General features: G+C 46.2%; 1 protein-coding gene across 16 annotated transcripts in view; it reads right to left on the bottom strand.

The window, feature by feature from the left end:
* Positions 1-13,885: 13,885 nt before the first annotated feature.
* Positions 13,886-18,559, bottom strand: part of STARD13 (StAR related lipid transfer domain containing 13) — a 513,739-nt gene continuing 509,065 nt past the window's right edge. For all 16 annotated transcript variants that reach the window (XM_044381756.3, XM_048215633.2, XM_044381754.3 and 13 more), the window contains 2 exons: positions 17,121-17,297; positions 13,886-16,433 (listed from right to left, as the gene is read on the bottom strand). In XM_044381756.3, coding sequence (XP_044237691.1) covers positions 16,316-16,433; positions 17,121-17,297 — 295 coding nt within the window. In that variant the 3' untranslated portion in view covers positions 13,886-16,315. The remainder of the gene's footprint in view (positions 16,434-17,120; positions 17,298-18,559) is intronic.

The following is an 18,559-nucleotide window of genomic DNA, read 5'->3' as shown; positions in this document are numbered from 1 at the left end:
TTAGAATTGTAAGACCTAAAAATAATACAAAATGTTCTTAAAGCTTATTTGGAAAAAAACTGAAAGCCCAGGAATAAAATGTATAAAAAAAGACTAGTGAGTACAGATCTTAACACACAGTATGTAGCCACTACAATCAGATAAATAGAGCATTGGTTTTTGAAATAAATAAATATGGTAGAGGAATTGAATGGAAAATCTGGATTCCGAAATACATGCTATTTTAATCTATCGTGAAGTTGACATTTCGATTCAGTGTGAGAAGGCAGGTGCAGGCTCAATTGGCTATCCATCTGGAAGAAAATAGAAATGTACATTTTCTCTCAGCATTTATAGAAATAAATTCCAGATAACTGAAGACTTCAGTGTAAAGAATTAGATATAAAGATAAATCATTGAGTAGATAAATGAATTATCTAAATTACAGAAAAAATCTAAGAGCATCTACACACAATTTAGGATTTGTGGAGACTGTGCTCACCCAAGACAAGAAACCAACAGCAATAGAAGACTTAAACAAGGTCACTGAGGAATTATAGAGGCAAAAATATATTTGCATCACAGATGACAGATACAAAGTTAGTATCTTTTAAATACCAAGAGTCCTCACAAATGGGCAACAGATAATAAAAATAGGTATGAAATGGTTAATTTACCCAAAAGTGGGCATAATGGCCATAAAGTATGGATATTTAAAATCATCCGTAATCAAAGAAATACAAATTCAAGTAACAATGCAGTCGCCCTTTATAACCACGTAATTAACAAAAACAATAGAACGACAACACCCTTTTCTCTTTAGAGGTAAGGATGCAGAGGAAAAGGTACTTTTGTACTTTGCAAATGCAGTGTGAATTGTCACAGTCCTTTTTTAACCACAGTATGGCACTATCTTCTAAAAACAAAAATTCTCATACACTTTGATCCACCAGTCTCATCCCTGGGAAGCTATTCCAAAGAAATAAAAATACATTACTGTAATAATGTAATTTCATAAGAATAGACGTATCATGTTTATTACAGCATTATTCGTACAGTTAACATCCTGAAACAAGGTGAATCCCCCCATAAATAGAGGAATGGTTGAATCAATCTTTAAGATAAAAAAATGTTAAAATGCCGTAAAACATTATGCAGCCATTAAAAAGAATGTGTTATAGCAAAATCACTTGACTTGTTTAGGATTTCTATGAAGTATTATCGAGTGAGAAAATGTAGCTGCAGAAATGTCTAACGCTGCATTTCTGCAAGTAATACTAATAACCAATGACCGAAGTCTGTCATTTGTAAGTATATGTTTGTGAATGTGTGTATTTGTTTATAATGCTAGGTCGTTACCACAGAACACTTAGTGTGGTTGAGGGAGGAAGGAGGGAAGGAGGGTGGTGGGAGGGAGGTGAGGGGGAGAGAGGGAGGGAGGAAGGAATAAATAAGGGCGAGGGAGGGAGGGAATGAACTATTTAAAAAGCCAGCGTGTTCCCCGTTTATGTTCTCTTTGTGGAATAAAAACAAATAAAAGACTGCTGGGCTACCAATAGGCAAGCTTTCAGCCCCTTTCTCACAAGACCTGACTTTTCTACCTTATTGTTCCTGTGGCTACTATTGTGTTAGCAATTATGTTGCACTTGGCACGCTGGGGAGAGTTCTTTTTCATCTTTCCAGCCTATTAAGTAAACAGGCACTCCGTGTTCCCTTATCACTCCATTTGTCAGGTGGTGTTTGTGCGCAGAAAAAGACAGAACGTTGCACAACCGTTTTGCCACGCTTGACAGTTTCGCGTAGCTGCCAATTGGTGTACCAGCTCCATATTTTAAATATTTTAATTAAACAAAAAATAGAAATCTGTACAAGGGAACTTCTGAATAGCTACATTTCTCTTAACTCCTGGTTACAGCCTCTTAGAAAGAGAAGCTGGAATCCCTGCCCGTAAAAGACTTTGCATAACAATTCTTGACTCTGGGAATGCTCGAAAAACCACGAAAGCCAATCTTCAAGGCCATCTGCTGTTCTGGGGAAATAAGGAACAGCCTCGGGGGGAGTTGCAGACTTCCCCCGTCTTCCTCAACTGCAGTCCTGCGCTCCTTCCCCTGATTTTCTCCTTCTTGTTGGCTTATCCCTTCTTCTCCAGGATCATCCGCCTGGCTTCCTTGACTTTTATCTTTTGATCCCTTTAAAAACCTACCATCTCTTCTTATCCATGGATCACAGAGCTAGTTTAAACCCACTGTTACCTTAACTAAACTTGATAGCAAATGCCCCTTTTCAATGACCCTCGATGCAGATCTGAACAGCAGCTCGGGGCTCTCAAAGCAAGTGGGGAGGACGGACCCAGCTCTTTTCTCTTCGTAGGGAGTGTTGTGCTCTTGCCTCCTACAGATTCCCGCCTGTCAAACTCCTTTCACACTCCCCTTGCCTGTCTCTAGTGTAGCTACTGAGTCTCCTGAGCGGAACTTTTTTTTGGGGGGGGGTGTATTAGAAACTGAAAGCAATTCATTGCATTACTTCGGTACTCACGCTCACGTAGAGGTTTCAGTTGGAATATTTGAGAACAAACCTTTCATAGCTTGTCCTCCAAAAAACAAAACAAGCTTTAGGAAATGTCAGCCTTCTCAGAAACTGCGCTTGACATACCGCTAAGAACTGTTCTGTTCCTCTGGAGACAGTTATGGGACAGTCATTTTTGGGAGAATGGCCACATTAAATGGTAATGACCAAAGAAGCCCTGGTGAATTTTGCCATTTTGCACGACCCCGTACTTGATCTGAATTTCAGAGATGTCCAAATACCAATAAGAGGAAAGGCTACTGCAATTTCAATTTGCTTAATGGCGCCCTGAGCACCCGTTCTTGGAAAACAGGTGGATTTCGGGGACTCAGGGAGCCCTCGGCAGCCCACAGGGGCCCCCCTTGAGGACTCTACCTGAACTGATGGGCTCTTGTTTTTGAGACTGTCTGGCCACGCGAATGTCCCCCATGACTGGAAATAATAATTCTGTAAAACTACTTGTGCCCTGCGGAGGCGTTGCCGGATGACTCAGAGGGTGTCTGCTCGGTGGCTCCGGGGGGCACTGGGTGCAGAGGGGCAGGGACGGCGTGCTGCTCTCCGTGACCCGGAAGCCCCCTGTGGGGCTTCTTCCACTCATCGTTTTCCCCAGTCTCTCCTCCTTGCTCTGCTTGTGCTGCTCTGCTCTGAGGACGAAAACCAGCTTCCAGCCCCACATGCACAGTATCTCCCCAGGAGCCTCCCAGTGTGGGAGCAAAATCCTCCTCAGAGAGGGCCAGTGAACACAGGGCGGAATTCAGCGAGACAGGGGAACGGGGTGCTCATGGCCCCTGTCTTCTCAGGGAAAGAACTGGAAGCCCACGGCCCAGGTTCTCTGTTCCCAGGCATGCGATGCCTCGATGGGTATCCCCAGTGCTCACCTCTGATTTCCTTCCTGTGGTTCCTCTACTGACAACTGCATATCTGGGCAGAACATTCCTTCTGGTTTCATAGAATCAGCTTCCCGTCACTTGCAACTGGGAGCTGTTTTTGTCATTTTAAGGTGAGTATCCTTTTCCGCTTGATTCCCCCCTCCCACCTGCACCCCCAGTCATGCCTCTCAAAGGTTTACCCCCTTACATTCCTAGGTTTGTGGGGTTGCCCAGGAGAGACCCTCCCCATCCCCCCAGTACTGGCCAGGGTCTCCAGCTGGGAAGGAACGCATCTGACTTTCTTTTCTCCTGCTCTCCTCCTATGGACCACGAAGGCCCTTGAAGGTGTGCTCATTTAGCACATTTCTCTTACTCACGCATAGGGTGGAATCCGAAAAAGGAAAAGAGCTCCAGTAAAGCAGAAGGCACAGCCGGAGGGGATAGCAGATGGGGGCCTGGGAAGAAAGGGCAGAAATACACTCTGTCTCACCCTCTTCAAGAGCAAGAGCGAGGAATGGTTTGGAATTGTTCTGCCTTGGTTTGGGCATCATCCCTGTGCTTATTCCATTCCCTGTGATCATTTAAACTGCAGATTTGACATAATCAGCGGCAGCAGAGTGCTTCTAAAAAGCGAGAACCAGAACTTGAGTTCATTGGATTCTATCATTTCTTCTGATCACATGGAAATTCTATCTTTGCTTAAAGTTGAAACAGTGAAGGCCATTGAAAGCGGATGACTTCCTACCCACGAAGGTGGTTCTCATCCAGAAGGTGGACGAGCATGTGGAGAAACCGGCGGCCTCACGCGTGGTTGTGGGAAGGGTAAACGCTGAGGCCGCTCTGGAAAAGAGTTGGCATTTCCCTTAAAAGTTAGATAAATAATATGCCATATGGTCCAGGAATTCCACTTCTAGGTGTCTATGCAAGAGAAATAAAAACCTACCCTTACACTTCTTCTGTTATTTCTCCCACTGCCCATTTGTGAGAAGCAAGTCACTAAATGCAGCCCACATTCCGGGCCAGGAGAGTTAAACTCTACCTCTTGAAGGAAAAACATCAAATAATTTGTGGACATATTACGCTCTCGCCACCGACTTTTGTTCTACATTTTTCTGGAGGGAGATGTTTATGGGTGGAAAGAGGAGGATGCTGTGAAGAAGGAACGTTCGCTTTCCTTCTGTCTTCTGTCGACATTGCACCACCCACATCGGGCAGAGACCGAGCCCCTCCTTCTCTCTGTTCTAGCCCTGCATATGCCTTTTTAAAGTCTTTCTTTTATTATTGTTGTTTCTTTTTTACCATTCTCTATACATTTTGAAAATCTCAGCACATTCTGGGTTTCAGGCTCCCTGACCCGACTCTCGGGGATTATGCCTCTGTGTTGAATCTCCTCTTGGTATTTTGCCTTGTGCCCAGGAACTAGATGTTACGACTGCCAGGCCCCCGGGAGCGCTGAAGTCTCCATCATCTCTCACGATCCCCCCCCCCCCCCCCCCCCCCCCCCGCCGCCAGGCTCGGGAGACTCTGTGTGCACAGGAGCGATGGCAGAAGATGGAATCAAAAGTCATCTCGTGCAACACGTTCGCAAACGGTAGGAAAGGTCAAGGACTCTCCCTCGCCTCGGAATCTGAATCTTGGCCTGGATGTCTGGGCGTCAGGCTGAGCCTCCTGGCTGGCTGCCTGCTCAGAGGAAGGGATACACAGTGGGTGTGCCGCCAGGCAACACTGGGACCACGCAGGTCCGAACAAGGGGCCTGACCTCGAGGAATCACAGAAGAACCGGCCCCCCGCCAGCCAGGTCGCAATGGAGGGGACGCTGTCCCCCCCCCCCCCACAACATGTGTCCTTGCTTTGTTAAAACCCGGCCTCTCCGGAGGGCTGGCTGTGCAGCCTCGCCAGCTTTCTGTCTTCTTCATTATGGAGATTACTTGCAATTATATTCAAAATGCAATTCTTCCAAAGATCCGCTCAGCCTGCTCCCGGCCCGGCCCGGCCAGCTGTCATGAGCGTGCGATGAGGGCGCCCACGGGCTCGTGTCTTCCCACGATTTCAGCTTTCCTCAGTCATAAAGCAAGGTGCACAGGATTCCAGACTCCATGACATTTCACTACGTGTTGAACTTGGCTTCTTACACGTCACACGGCAAGACAGAAAAAGGAACGGGGAGTTAAGGAACCAAACGCGAAGTCAGTCTGAACCCCGTTGAGGTAAGGCCCCGTCTGGCCGGGGCAGCTCTCGGCACTCACTGCTTCCGATGGTCAAGCTGCGAAGGATCTCGGCTCTGTTCTGCGATCAATTGGGCAGAGCCTTGGGCGGCAGCTGCCTTTTTGAAGTGGTCAGGCTCGGAGGGGTCAGTGTCCGAGGAGTCAACGGTCTGCTGCAGAAATCCTCCCGTTTTAAAGGGGTTTCATCAGGCTTGGGCCTTTGCAGACCTCCTCTGTTTCTGCAGGTTATGGGTTTGAGTGCTATCGGCCGGTGCTGGTCTGAGCTCACTGCCCTTGCTGGACACAGGCCACTGCTTGACATGAGTGACTCCATCTTGCTCTCTACACCGGTAGAGCTTCCTGACTTCCACACCTGACTGCTGACTTCATCATCCCCATGACAGAGGAACCCTCCTTCTCATTAAGGGAGGCGGCAGGGCAAAGATCAGCTTGCTGGATTTGAAGTCCAGTCCTCGTCGGGTGATGTCAGGAAAGTCACTTGTCCTTTCTGTGCCTCAACCTGCTCCTTTTAAAAGTAGAAATAATCATGTCTATTTCGTTGAATTGTTGTGAGGATCGCTCTGTAAAGTCCACATGCATCTGTACATATATGTGAACGCGTGTGAAGATTCCTTGGCATACAGCAAGACCTCACGGCGTACAGCTGTCGCGGGCTTCTCACTTTTTCCTTGCCACGGAGTTTACTCCGTGCACGGTCGGTGATGATCACAGGCGGGAAGATGAAGATCACATAACATACAGGGGATCAGAAGCTTCCCTGTTTATGCTTTTAGGTCTGAAGTTCCAGTTCACGGCAGCGCCCCACCATTAGGCTTCCCGTTTCGACTTGGAGAATATTCTCGAGAACGGCCACACCTGCTTGCTGCTCGGTGCGGTTTTCTTCTTGTCGAGTAGGGTACAAGTACTCTTCAGCTTTGGATCCCCCTTCTGGCCTCAACTCGCTTCACCGTGTAGTTAACCCTGTCCTGGGACTTACTGCCGCTGGGAGGCTTCCTTCCTGACTTGTGCCGCTCGGATGTCACCTTGCACGCCCTATCTCCAGTCTCTGCATTGCACCTTGACCCTGGAATGTGGGAACAAGAGGAGCTGTTTGTTTTACACTCCCAAATCCTTGAACAAAATTCACAAAGTGTTCGTCCGTCTTTTCAGGGAAAAACTGCCCCTCTCGTCCTTCTTCAGTTCCATGAAGCGACAGCTGTCACTATGCATACAATTGTTTAAAATCCCCTCGTCTCCTGTGAAAGAATCCTGCTCGATGTCTGCTTTGCAATCATCGGAGCCCTGAACGGTAATCTACTCATCACGACGGTAGGGGAATGGGGCTCTGTTAAATATGCATGTGGGGCTCCCTGGGGATGATCAGGACGGAGACGCAGGCTTCTGGAAAGTGGACCAAGCAGCCAGACAGCATTTGTTTGAAATGCTGCATCTCTGGTTTGATGTTTCCATTGAGCCAGCTGGTAGTTTTCATGCTTTGTACGCAGACTGTTGGTTTTACACTGGACCCACCGCAAACTGATGGGAAGCTAAGAAGAAATTTGCTCTCCTTTGCAAACCATTTGCAAGTTACTTTTGAGTTGAACATTCTTGTTGCTTGCAGTTTCTGGAATGGAAGTACTGCTCTGGAGCATGTGTTCCTTTTGCTTGGCGTCCAGAGGGCGGCTCCTGCAGACCCCGGTGACGGATGGTGTCACCCCAGTGGCTTCTCTTCAGAGAGCATATTTAATTTCAGATGATTGCATAGTTTGACTTTTCCAAAATACTTAGAACTGCCCATCCCCATGGAAGGCAGCACACTCTATCTGTGGCTCAAACAGAATTGACAGTTATACCTGTTTCTTTTTTATTTTCCCCTTAGGATGAGGAGCAACAGAGACACTGAAGGATCTTGAGGAAAACCAATGAATACCCCCAAATCCAGCCATCTGATTTTTTAATGCAATGCTCCCCAGGTTGGCACGTCCTTACTTGATGTCATCAACCCTTACCTCATGGGGTATGTTCTGCCTCCTGTTGCCCCACCAGCCCCAGGAAAGGCTTTTGCCCTTAGCTGCCAATCTAACACGGGAGGTGGGCAATTCCCTTGGGTCCTCCTTGGGCACAAAGTTCCTGACCAAGCTGTGCATTATAGACTGTAGACAACATGGTCACCTTATACCATCTTGGAGAGTTCTTCAGAAAATGCCCAAGGGGCTTAGAAACCAAAGGTATTGGGGATTTTCAGAGAAGAAAGATCAGATTTAGATAGCTTTTAGGTGGTGGAAGGGGAGAGGGACAAGGTGGCTGGGAAGGGTCAGGTGGGAGGAGGCTGCCAAGAAAAGTCCTTCTGAATTCACGGCAAGCTCCCCCACCCGCCGAGGTCCAGGAAAGGTGCAGCGCCCCAGCCTCCCAGGGAAGTAGGGACCACACAGGGGAACAATCTTCCCGCCCAGCCCAGTCATCCTGGAACACCAAGACCAGGTTGACTGTCAGGTTTCGGCTTTATTTTCTATGGTAGCGTAATTTCAGGCTCTTCAGAACTCCAAAAATAGCTCACACCAACCTGCTGATGCCTGAAATCCATGTGCCCTCTGATTCCCAATAAAGAGATAAAAGGTTTAATTATGCAAATCATGGCGGAGTAGCTCTGTCTGAAACTCATTCATATTAAAATGTCATCAATCAGCTTTGCAGCAGGTGGGCTGACTGATGCAAACCAGGGTGGGGAAGGGCGTCTGCAACAAGGCGGCTCTAGAGCCTGGAAGTGGCTCTAGAGCCAAGGCAGCACAGGGAAGGAAAGGCGGTGAAGCCCCATTATGCGGCTGGCTCTTCCACCATGCCCATCGGAGTCAACATGGTGGTGTTTCCTGTGAGATAACCCGGATTTAGGGCACTAAGAATCAATGAAGTTCTGATGTGTGATTATTGTCTGGACTCCAGAGGGTTGAGTCCGGCCCTACGAGGGATGGTGGAACTGGATCTTCTCCCACGTGAGTTGGTACTCATTCCTTTTGCCAATCAGTGGTAGCTTATCCCATTACGAAGACTCAGGGGCAAGGGTCTTAGAGAGAGGGGGGCTTGGGGTCAGGCAGGCCCTTCCTGGCAGGTGAATATGTTCACCCGTGCCAGAGCAGAGAGGCTCAGCCGGCAGGGGTGAAGCAGGGCAGGCTGGACAGTTGGGGGCTCTAAGGTCAGGCGTGGGTCAGTAGGCTGGAAGATGAACCACTTTTAGGCACAGCTTTAATTATACTTTATTTTGAACTTCTCCCCGATATATGGGTTGAGTCTTACTACAAGTGACACCCTGGTCTCAGCCAGGTATGCTGTGGGGATTTAGGGAAGAGCTGGGGGCAGCTCCCTACAGAGGTATCAAGGGGAGAACTGGGTCTCCCCCCAACGCCCTAAAGACCCCCATAGGTCAATATGACAAGAGAAGAAAGGGCATGTGTGGAGCCCAACAGTGAGCTGACGGGGTCGTTGTCAGCAGGGGTGGCTACTGTGTGGGGTGCGATGAGGACGTCAAAACTAGAGAACGGGGGCTACTCCCGAGCACACCAGAGACCTGGTCTCCGGCACGCCCTGAAGTACCCGGGGACCTCTGAGACATGCTAATATCTGGAAACCAGAACAGCAGGGGATTTGATCATGTAGGCATAAGAAGAAAACGTTACAGTCTGGGACATGCGGATTTCTAACACCCGAGCATCCCTGCTTGCCCCCCTTTCTGACTGGCTTGGAAGATGCAGCCATTAGGCAGCAGCAGGTGTCGTTCTCAGGGGATTCGTTCGTCTGCTGTTGCTGTACTTCTTTTCCTTCACAGGAAATAGTTCTCTGCAAATCGATTAATTAATTGATCATTCCCATACTGTAATTTTAGAAACTCTAGTGGAACTGGAGAGAAAAATGCTCAGGGTATCACTAAGTAAGGTTTTTCCTGACCACCCAATCTATCTTCTACCTGTTTTTATTTTTCTCTGTGGAGTGTACATGACCAGTTATTTATCTTGTTTCTTGGCTATTTTTTCCCACTAGATCATAAGCTCCTCAAGGAGAGGGATTTTTATCTTTTTGTTCATTGATTTTATTCACGGTTTTATTTACTTAACGCCTAGAACAGTGTCTGGCACGTAATGAGTGCTCCGTACCTATTTATTGGATGAATGACCTAATCAAACTGTTTTATTTGTTGCAAGCAGGTGGTTAGCATTTACTAATTTCAGAAACAGCCAAATTTAACTTCTTGGGGGGACCAGTGAATCTCTATTCTTTGTACTCTTGAGAGGTGAAGCAGTCAAAGCACAAAATGTAAGTTATTTCATTAGCTTTGGAAAACTTTACACAATGTCCCTAGGTTATGACTTCCCTGTCTATGGCCTCTGTCATCCTAACATCCAGGTTTTGTATGCCCACTTCATTGTCACAATATTTGTGAAGTGATGTGCGGAGGTCTAAGATCTGGAGTTTTAAATGGAGGCAAGATACGGTCCTTGGCCTTTAGAGTTTATAATCTAGCAGGAGACTTAGATTTCTTGCTGAATAATGAACTGCAATGTGATCCATGCAATAAGAGAAATATGGAAGAAACAGGTGGATTGGAGAGGGATGGTCAGGAAAGTCCACACCCAAATAGGGCTTTGAGGAATAAATAGGCTATCATATGACCAACAAGATGGAGAGAAGGTCAATGCAAAGTCACAGAGATGTGAAACCGCGGTCGGTATCACTGGGCCATTAAGTGTATGGTCAGAAGAGGCAGGAATGACAAAACGGAAGCGGCCTAAGGAACACAGCTTTAGCTTGAGTTTCAGACCTTGTGTGTCCAGCTGGCTACTGGGGACCTCCACCTGGATGGTCCTATTCCCATCTGCCTTATTCCCATCTGAAACTTGTTCTTCCTCTTCGCACACATTTTCTAAGTTAGAAACTCAGAGTCATCTTTACTTACTTCCATTTCCCTACCCTTCCACAACCAGCTAATACAGAAATCTTATTAATTCCAGTGCAGAAATGTCCTTAAAAATCTCTCCACTTCTTTCCCCACAAATATTTCCACCTGGACTGTAACGATGGCCTTCTGCTTGGATTTCCCGCCATCAATCTGCCCTTCATCACTCCAGTCTGTCCTCATCTCAGCTGCTAGTCATTCTAATGGCTGGAATTTCCTCCTTAGCACCCATGAGGTCCTGGGTTAAGGAGAAAAGGACAGATTTCGGTTTGGCCCATGGGAGGGGTCTTAGATCCATGTCTTGGCCATGCTGGAGTTGAGGGAGGAGGCACAGTAACAGCTCAGGCTCCACTTTATATAAATTAGAGATGTCTTCTCTCAGTGAGCAGGGAGTCCAGAGTCAGAGATCTCTCATCACCAGAACCAGCTTACCCCCTGGGACAAGCAATGGGCATTGTAATGAGAGAGGCAGAAGTCAGGCTGCCAGGCCAGCTTTTCCTGCTGATTTGGAGTTTGTCCTTGGAGATCCCACCAGTAAGCTCATCCCACCAGCTCTTGGCATCTTCAGATCATATAGCACCTAGACTGATCTGGAGTCTTGGCATTTTGGTTTGAAAGTGTCTTTTCTGAGGTTGTCAGATGAATACTAAATTTACATAAATACCGCACATGTAATAGGAAATAGGGGAAAGCAACACATTCTAGAACGAAAGGAAAGGCAAGTTATCATGGATTAGTATCAGCTCAGGAAGACCAGTGCTATCAATCACTTTATTTATTTCTACCTATGTGGAAACAAAAGGGAGAGGGAAAAAAGCAAAGATGGGGGTGTCTTCATACCCTTGCTCCTGCATATGGGGATATGCCCATTCTCTTTTAGCCCATTTTAAGTCTCTGCCATCAAAACAAATATGAATTCATTTCTCTGCTTTTTGGCTCAATAAAGTCCCAAATCCCTGCTGCAGCTTTAAAACTCCTGGTCTGTGACCATCCAGCTTTATCTCCTGCCCTACTCACTGCCGTCCTCTGTATCCTCTGATACTCTGCTTTAGCCACGCCCAACCTCCATCTGATGCCCAAGCCCATCCTTTCCCTTCACTTCGTAAGTTTTCCCTGTGCTGCTCACTCTTCCCAAGTCCCTGGGGGTCACCACCTCTGGGCTTCATAGACTCCACAGTAACTTACTGTATATAATATATATATATATATATATATATATATATATATATATATATATATATATATATATTCATCCTCATTACTTGCAGATTCTGTATTTGCAAATTTGCCGACTTTTGAAAACTTCTTTGTAATCCCCAAGTCAATACTCACTGTTCTTTCCTGGTCATTCCTAGATATGTGCAGAATGGCACAAAACTGGACGAGTCAGTGATGTTCATGCATTCCCAGCTGAGATCAAGCACATGTGACCTCTGCCTTCCTGTTTCAGCCCTCATACCGTAAAAAATATATCCTTTTCATGGTGTATTTAGTAGCACATTCCCCCTTCCCCATTTTTGTGCTTTTTGTCAGTGATTTTGCTGTTTAAAGTGGCCCCCAGGTACAGTGCTGAGTGCTGTCTGGTGTTCTTTGGAATATGCCTTACAGAGGAAATAAGTGTGTTAGATAAGCTTTGCTTAGCCAAGAGTTTTAGTGTTGTTGGCTGTGAGTTCAATGTTAATTGATCGACAGTATGGTACATCTAGAAAAAGGAAGGGAAATGCATGATCTGCAAGTGAGGCTACCCTGGAAAGTAATGCAGGTGATGCATGATGAGAAGCTGTGGAAAAGATGGAAAGCTGCTAATTTGTGAATTCATGAGATGATGGCGCATTAAAAAAAAAGCATTGCGGTGAGGCTGAAAGCCAAAGAAATTTATTGTCACATTACTCAGGGTCCAGAAAATACTAAGCCTTTCTTGACTATTGTTTTACTATAAAGAAATACTGTGGATAAATAGTTGTAAGAAACTTACATTAAGTAAGGCGTGTTTAAACAGGAATGGACATAGAACAAGGTTATATGCTGATTGGTTGACAAAAATGTTGTGAGTAGAGGCTCATAGGAACCTAGCCGTATATTTCTGCTGGGAGCAGTGGCTCAGTATTTGCTAACTGGTGACAAGAAGGGACTGCTGCTTCTAGTTCTGTCTTCTTTGTATCCACCCTTCTGTCTGCCCAGTGTCCCACCCCTGTGCCGTGTTCAGTGAACACGCTCTGCGTGAACAAATGATGCAGGAAGTTTTGCTTCAAAGGAACAGCATGACTGGGGATTTTGAGCCTCGTCTGTGCACAAGGAGGATGTGGGTTGAGAGGCATCTGGGTGGCCTGCTGGGTGGGATTGCTAGAATGGAAGTCAACATTCAATCTACGAAGGATGTAGTCTGCCTAAGGCAAGTCCGACATCGCATGTTGTCAGTTATCAAACATTGTGGCTTTTCAGTGTTACAATGCTGTATCTTCATGTGTTTATTTCTTAATCCCTTGTGCAGTCAGCCCCCACTGATTTTGTTTCTGTGTCAGTGTGGGTGTCGCTGGGGTCTATTTTATTCTTCTGCGTTATCTTCCCGAGAAGAAGACATATAACCAACCAGTTTTTCTGCAGCCAAATATCAAAAGACGGAAGTAGAACAATGTCATACCTAAGAAAGTAAAGTATGCTTGCAATCAAGTTTGAATTCATATGGTCTAGGGTCTCAGGACATCTGTAACCAGTGGCTGCTAGAATGACCACCATGTTCTCTTCGTTCACATGGGAGAGGAAAGAGGGCAACTGAAATTCCTCCGTTGCCTCTGAAAGGCACACCTTTCAAGTACAGGGGGAAGGCATGAGGGAGACATGCAGGGAGCGGAATTTGGAACATTTTTATGGGGCGTATGGTCTTTTGGGCTGCTGTAGCTTCTGCAGCCTGTAGCTGAGAATGCTAGGCTGCTCCCGCTTACTTGGTTTGCTCCTCTTACTTAAACGCAGAGAACAAATAGAAGGAGGGCAGGAGGCTTAGAGTCAGAGGTGGCTACTCTTCGCGGTCTAGCGGTGCAGCCAGACGTCACATCACACCTCAATTTCTTGTCTACTCAGGGAAAATGAAATGTAGCTAGAGTTTACTGAATCTTTGATAAAAATACCATAAATGTGTTTTTATAACTTCCAGACTTAAGAACAATGAGATGTAAAAATTAAGCCCTTCCATCACTTTGATGCCTTAGACAGAAATCAAGGCGCCCCGACTGCCAGTGAATGTTGGTAACAACATCCTTGTACTTGGGAGAGATACTGAATATGGGTTTTCCACTTACAGGAGGAAGCATGAAAATCCACATATATTTTATAGAAAATAGGAAATATTTAATGTATATAAATTTATTTGCCTTGGCAATTATTTATTTACAATTGATGATTGATACCAACAATTGAGGTAAAAATATACATGAGGTATAAATATAATATTTAAATGCAATATCATATTTTATTTCCATTGGCAAGATAACAATGAATAAAACACTGTGGTATTTGACAAACAAGCTCGATGCAGCTTTTCCCTCCATTTTCCTTTTTTTTTTTAGACGCACTCTGTTATGCAGCAGTGACGGGATTAGTACGTGCGTAAAAATAGCAAAGTCAGTCAGACAACTTGAAGAGAGGAGGAGTCAGAAATACAATCATACTTGTTTTTAGCATCCTTTTGCTTCCCAGAGCGTGTGGTCTCTGGGCCAGCAGCACGAGCATCCCCGAGACTTGTTAGAAATGCAGACCCCTACTCCAGACCGCCTGAATCAGAGTCTGCGTTTGAACAAGATCTCCAGGTGATTCGTGTGCGCGCTAAACTCGGTGATTTAATATGATTCATCCTTGCGTGTCTATCATGTTTTCCAAACACCTCGGGTTCCATCCCTGGATGGGTGTTGAACTGGACTAAACTTCATTAATCTTGTCTTTGCATGAGGACAGTAATCCAGCCTATGCGGTGAAATTTAAGATGCACGGCGGAAGTGAGCTCACAGAGCACCGCCCAAATTGAAAATTAGGAGTTTGCCAGCACCGTCTTGCGTAGGCAAGGAAGCGAAAAATTCCTGGGTCATAATTCAAATAGTATGATTTCCCTTGCACCATACAGAACTCATAGATAGCATTTTTTATTTCTCTCAATAAAAAAATTGCACATTGCTGATAGGAAAAAACATTACATAATAGCATAAATGCATACAATACAGAAAAGGGGAACACACTCATTTAAGTTTCTTTTTTTCCTCCCACACCAGTTGCTAAATTATGATACCAATCTCTCATGGATTACCAAAGAAAATCTCTCCCTGAAACCAAACATAATAACTTATCTTCCTTTCTACGGTTGTTGAATTACAATTTAAAAAACCCCATAACTTAAATCTATCAGCAATTGGTTAAGGAGAGTCAATCAGCTTAGTGTATACAACAATAAATAAGGTTGGGTCAAACACCTGGGTAGGCTTGGCTGGCTAATGACGAAATACGAAATTAAGAAACCTGTTTACATTTTCTAAGACTAATAGCAGAGCCTAGTTTTGGTCTTACTGTTAGTTTAAAACCCTGTCTTTCGAATTGCAAAACTTGAATGAATTATATCTTAAGAGCATCGTACGAAGCAAAGTAAGAATTCCCTGAAACTGTGATGGTCCAGGACTCTCGAATGACCATCGCCTCCCCTTGCCTGGTGTCCAGAGTTAAATTCAGTGCAACGTATTGGTAAGAAAATGCCAATTAACTATGACCAAACAGGCCACTGGTCATACAGAATGACATTTAAGAACAGGATGAAATGTATCTATGAAAACTTGAGGAAACACAGAGGCTCCCTTTGGCTGTGAATACGCAAAGGCTACGATATTTGGCTCTAAGCAGCAGGGAAATAAAGTTTCTTTCAGTCGCTTGCGCTGACTCCAGCGGCCTGTGGGCATCTGACGTCCACCTGAAACTGCACCTGGCGGGGTCCACTGGCAACTGGTAACCCAGCCTTACCTTTGGTCACAACTTCTTCCCCACTTCTGTGCTTTTAAGAGGAGTAAGTATTCTTTTCCTGGCTTTATCCAACACCCCACGCTCCCGTTTTTGAATAAGACAAACCAACCCTCAACACCTAAGAACCTTTGGATGTTGTTTTCCTTTGGTTAGCTAATCTTTGGTTAAACATCAGGGGAGACTGACAGACGACAGATTTTTCACACCTTGGAGTCAGCGACACGTTCAGCTGCGCTTACAGGACAGTGGGGGGATGGGCCCAGAGCAACTTGGAAAGAACCACGCGAGTGAGGAAGGGACTCACTGAGTCAGACGCGTTCCTTTTCAAAAGACGCAATTATATATAAAATTGGTATTGCACATATATACAGTAAAGATAGAAATATACACACGTATGTACATATGCTATACATACATTTATTTACAGTTAAGAATATGCTTCTTAGAAGCCTTTAAATAGCAAATTAGGCAATGCACAAGGAATAATCCATTTAATTTTAAGTAACATAGATAAATGTTCTGATTTTTAAAAAATATTATATTAGTAGGGATGTAGCCATCTCCAGGAAGGCTAGGAAAGTTCTCAGAAATTCTTGCATCTTCCACATTCCGACTTCTCAGTGTTTCCATTTTTAAGCATTAACCATGTCACTCAGTCTCTCTCTCTCTCTCTCTTGCTTTCTCACGAGCACACTCTCTCCCACAAGTGTTTCCGTTCACTTCCTCTTCCCTGAGTTTGATGTCACACTGGGGAAAACTCAGATTTTAGTTTCTGGACCCTCAGCAATGAGGGGCTGAAAAGAGTTTCTAATCCTGGCCACTTCCGCTGCACACAGATGTCCGAAGGCTTTATTGTACCACTCTGGGGAGTGACCTCTGTGGGGACAAAAATCAGAAAGGAAGTGGGAAAGGCTTTTTCCAAATCTCAGCACTTTATCATGGTAGGCAGGGCTGTCCTGTGCCCTGCTCATGAGCACGCTTGCCTACAATTCGGGGCTGACCCCTCGAGGCCCGAGAACCTCATTCTGTCATCAGGTGCCTGGAAAATGCCTTTCTGGCCAAGTATTCAGTCTGTCTTTTCAGTGCTAAGATTCAGACTGAATCCTGGAATTCACTGAGGAATCTCAGTGTCTGTGCACCCGCGACATGACTGCCCTGACGGGGTGGGATTTCAGTCAGCTTCTTCTCCAAGCAGGGCGACAGGAGGGCACAGCACAGGGACAGCAGGCCTGACAGCAGCGCAAGAGAAGGGGACTCGCGGTGGCTGAGAAGCCAGCACGAGTGTGTTTGCTCTGCGTGAGAAGTACACATCGTAAGTGGGAACAGCGCTGAAAAGAAAGAAGAGCCGAGGGTGCAGGAGAATGTCAGAGTTTTAGGAAAGAGGAGGAAAGGAAAGCAGAGAGGGGGAGGCATCCGTAATCAGCCAGGAAAGCATGCTAGTGGCACTGAAAAAACAAAGCACAGTGAAATAAGAAGTCAGGACAACAAACAGGGCCCTGGCGACTCCGCCACTCGAACTGAGGCTCCCGAGCGTGCCTGCTGTCCGGGGACGTGCGCACTTACTTCAGGTCTACCCTGCAGATGTGGGTCAGTCTCGATTTGCCGGAGCCGCACGGTTCTATCAAGTACTGAGAATCCATCACCACAGCCCGCACGCCGCCCATGAGCTGGGCTTCCTCGTGCTCCACAGAGAGGGACACCAGGGTACACATGCCTTTGGGCAAATCGGTCCTCCAGGTCCTGTAGCAAAACAACCGGCACATCTAAACTAGGGCTAAGAGAGAAAGAAAAACCTGGACACGGCACTGAGGGTTTTACCTATATTTTCCTGCTCAAATCCCCGTCCTACTTACTTAAACTAATGGCTTCCATAAGGGTGTGTAAAACTTTCACAGTGCAGTTCAAAGCAAGGCTCTCAGCCCCCTGACCCAGAGGCCAGCGATGGTCTTGCAGCTTTCCAATCTGCCTTTGGAACCCCCAAACCGAGGCTGCAGAGGTTCCTGGCCATTCCTGAAGGGTGCGTCTTACAGTTTTACACTTAGGACTTGCTCAGTCCATTCATTCAGCAAACTTCTACTGGGCACACGAGAAGTCACCACGGACACAGAGATACACAGCCAAGGTAGAGAAACGGGCATACAAAGAGACTTCCACAGCACCAGGGGAAGTGCGGTGCTGTGGCTCTCCACACGGTGCTCTGCAATCCTGTGGAAGGGAAGGGGTGGCAGCCAGGAGAAGGCTTCCTGGAGGAGGCGATGCTCAACTCAGTCCTAAAGGAAAAAAATGAGCCGGTGGTGCTTAGCCTGAAGTAGACTAGACACATGTGGACTGCTAGCTGTTTTCAAATACCTGAGTGGCTCCCAAGTGGAATGAGAAAAACACAGCTGATGTGACCCAGCAGGCAGAGATGTGACGGCATGTGTCCGCTCAGGAGAGAGAAGACCTGACTCACAAAGTGCACTCTCCAAAAACGGAACAGGTGTTATGAAGAGTAGTGAGTTCCCTGTTACAGGAGCTGTGCGAGCAGAGACAGGGCTACCACTTGGGAAAATGTTGTAGATGGAAGTCAGGAACCATGAGAGCAGCTGTGTAACAACCATTTCTCTCAGGGACATAGGCTTCATTATCATAATCCCAGTTATTTACCTCACAAACCCTACCCCGGGCTTGGCCATGTCATCCGTAACTTTGTCCGTCCTGTCCTACCACACCAGAAAGAGAAACTATCATACGTGCGCCTCGAACGTGGGAAGAGGCAAGCCCTACACACACGCCTAGCAGCTTCTCCCTGGGCACGACCATTCTCCTCACGCAAGACGACGTGATTAGCAATAAAGTCGGGGAGTTGTACAGACTCGTGGGGATGAAATGGAAAGAGCTTCGGTAACTATCACCGGAAGCTCATGAGGATTTAGAGAAGGCGATAACGTGAGAAGTACACGGGCAATCCTGAAGGGAATGCTCGTCTAGATGGGTGGCACTCGGAAGACAGGAAGTGTCTC

Source organism: Ursus arctos, unplaced genomic scaffold (genome assembly GCF_023065955.2).
Source record: "Ursus arctos isolate Adak ecotype North America unplaced genomic scaffold, UrsArc2.0 scaffold_10, whole genome shotgun sequence".
Taxonomy (NCBI): domain Eukaryota; kingdom Metazoa; phylum Chordata; class Mammalia; order Carnivora; family Ursidae; genus Ursus; species Ursus arctos.
This window is presented reverse-complemented; position numbering and strand designations above follow the sequence as displayed.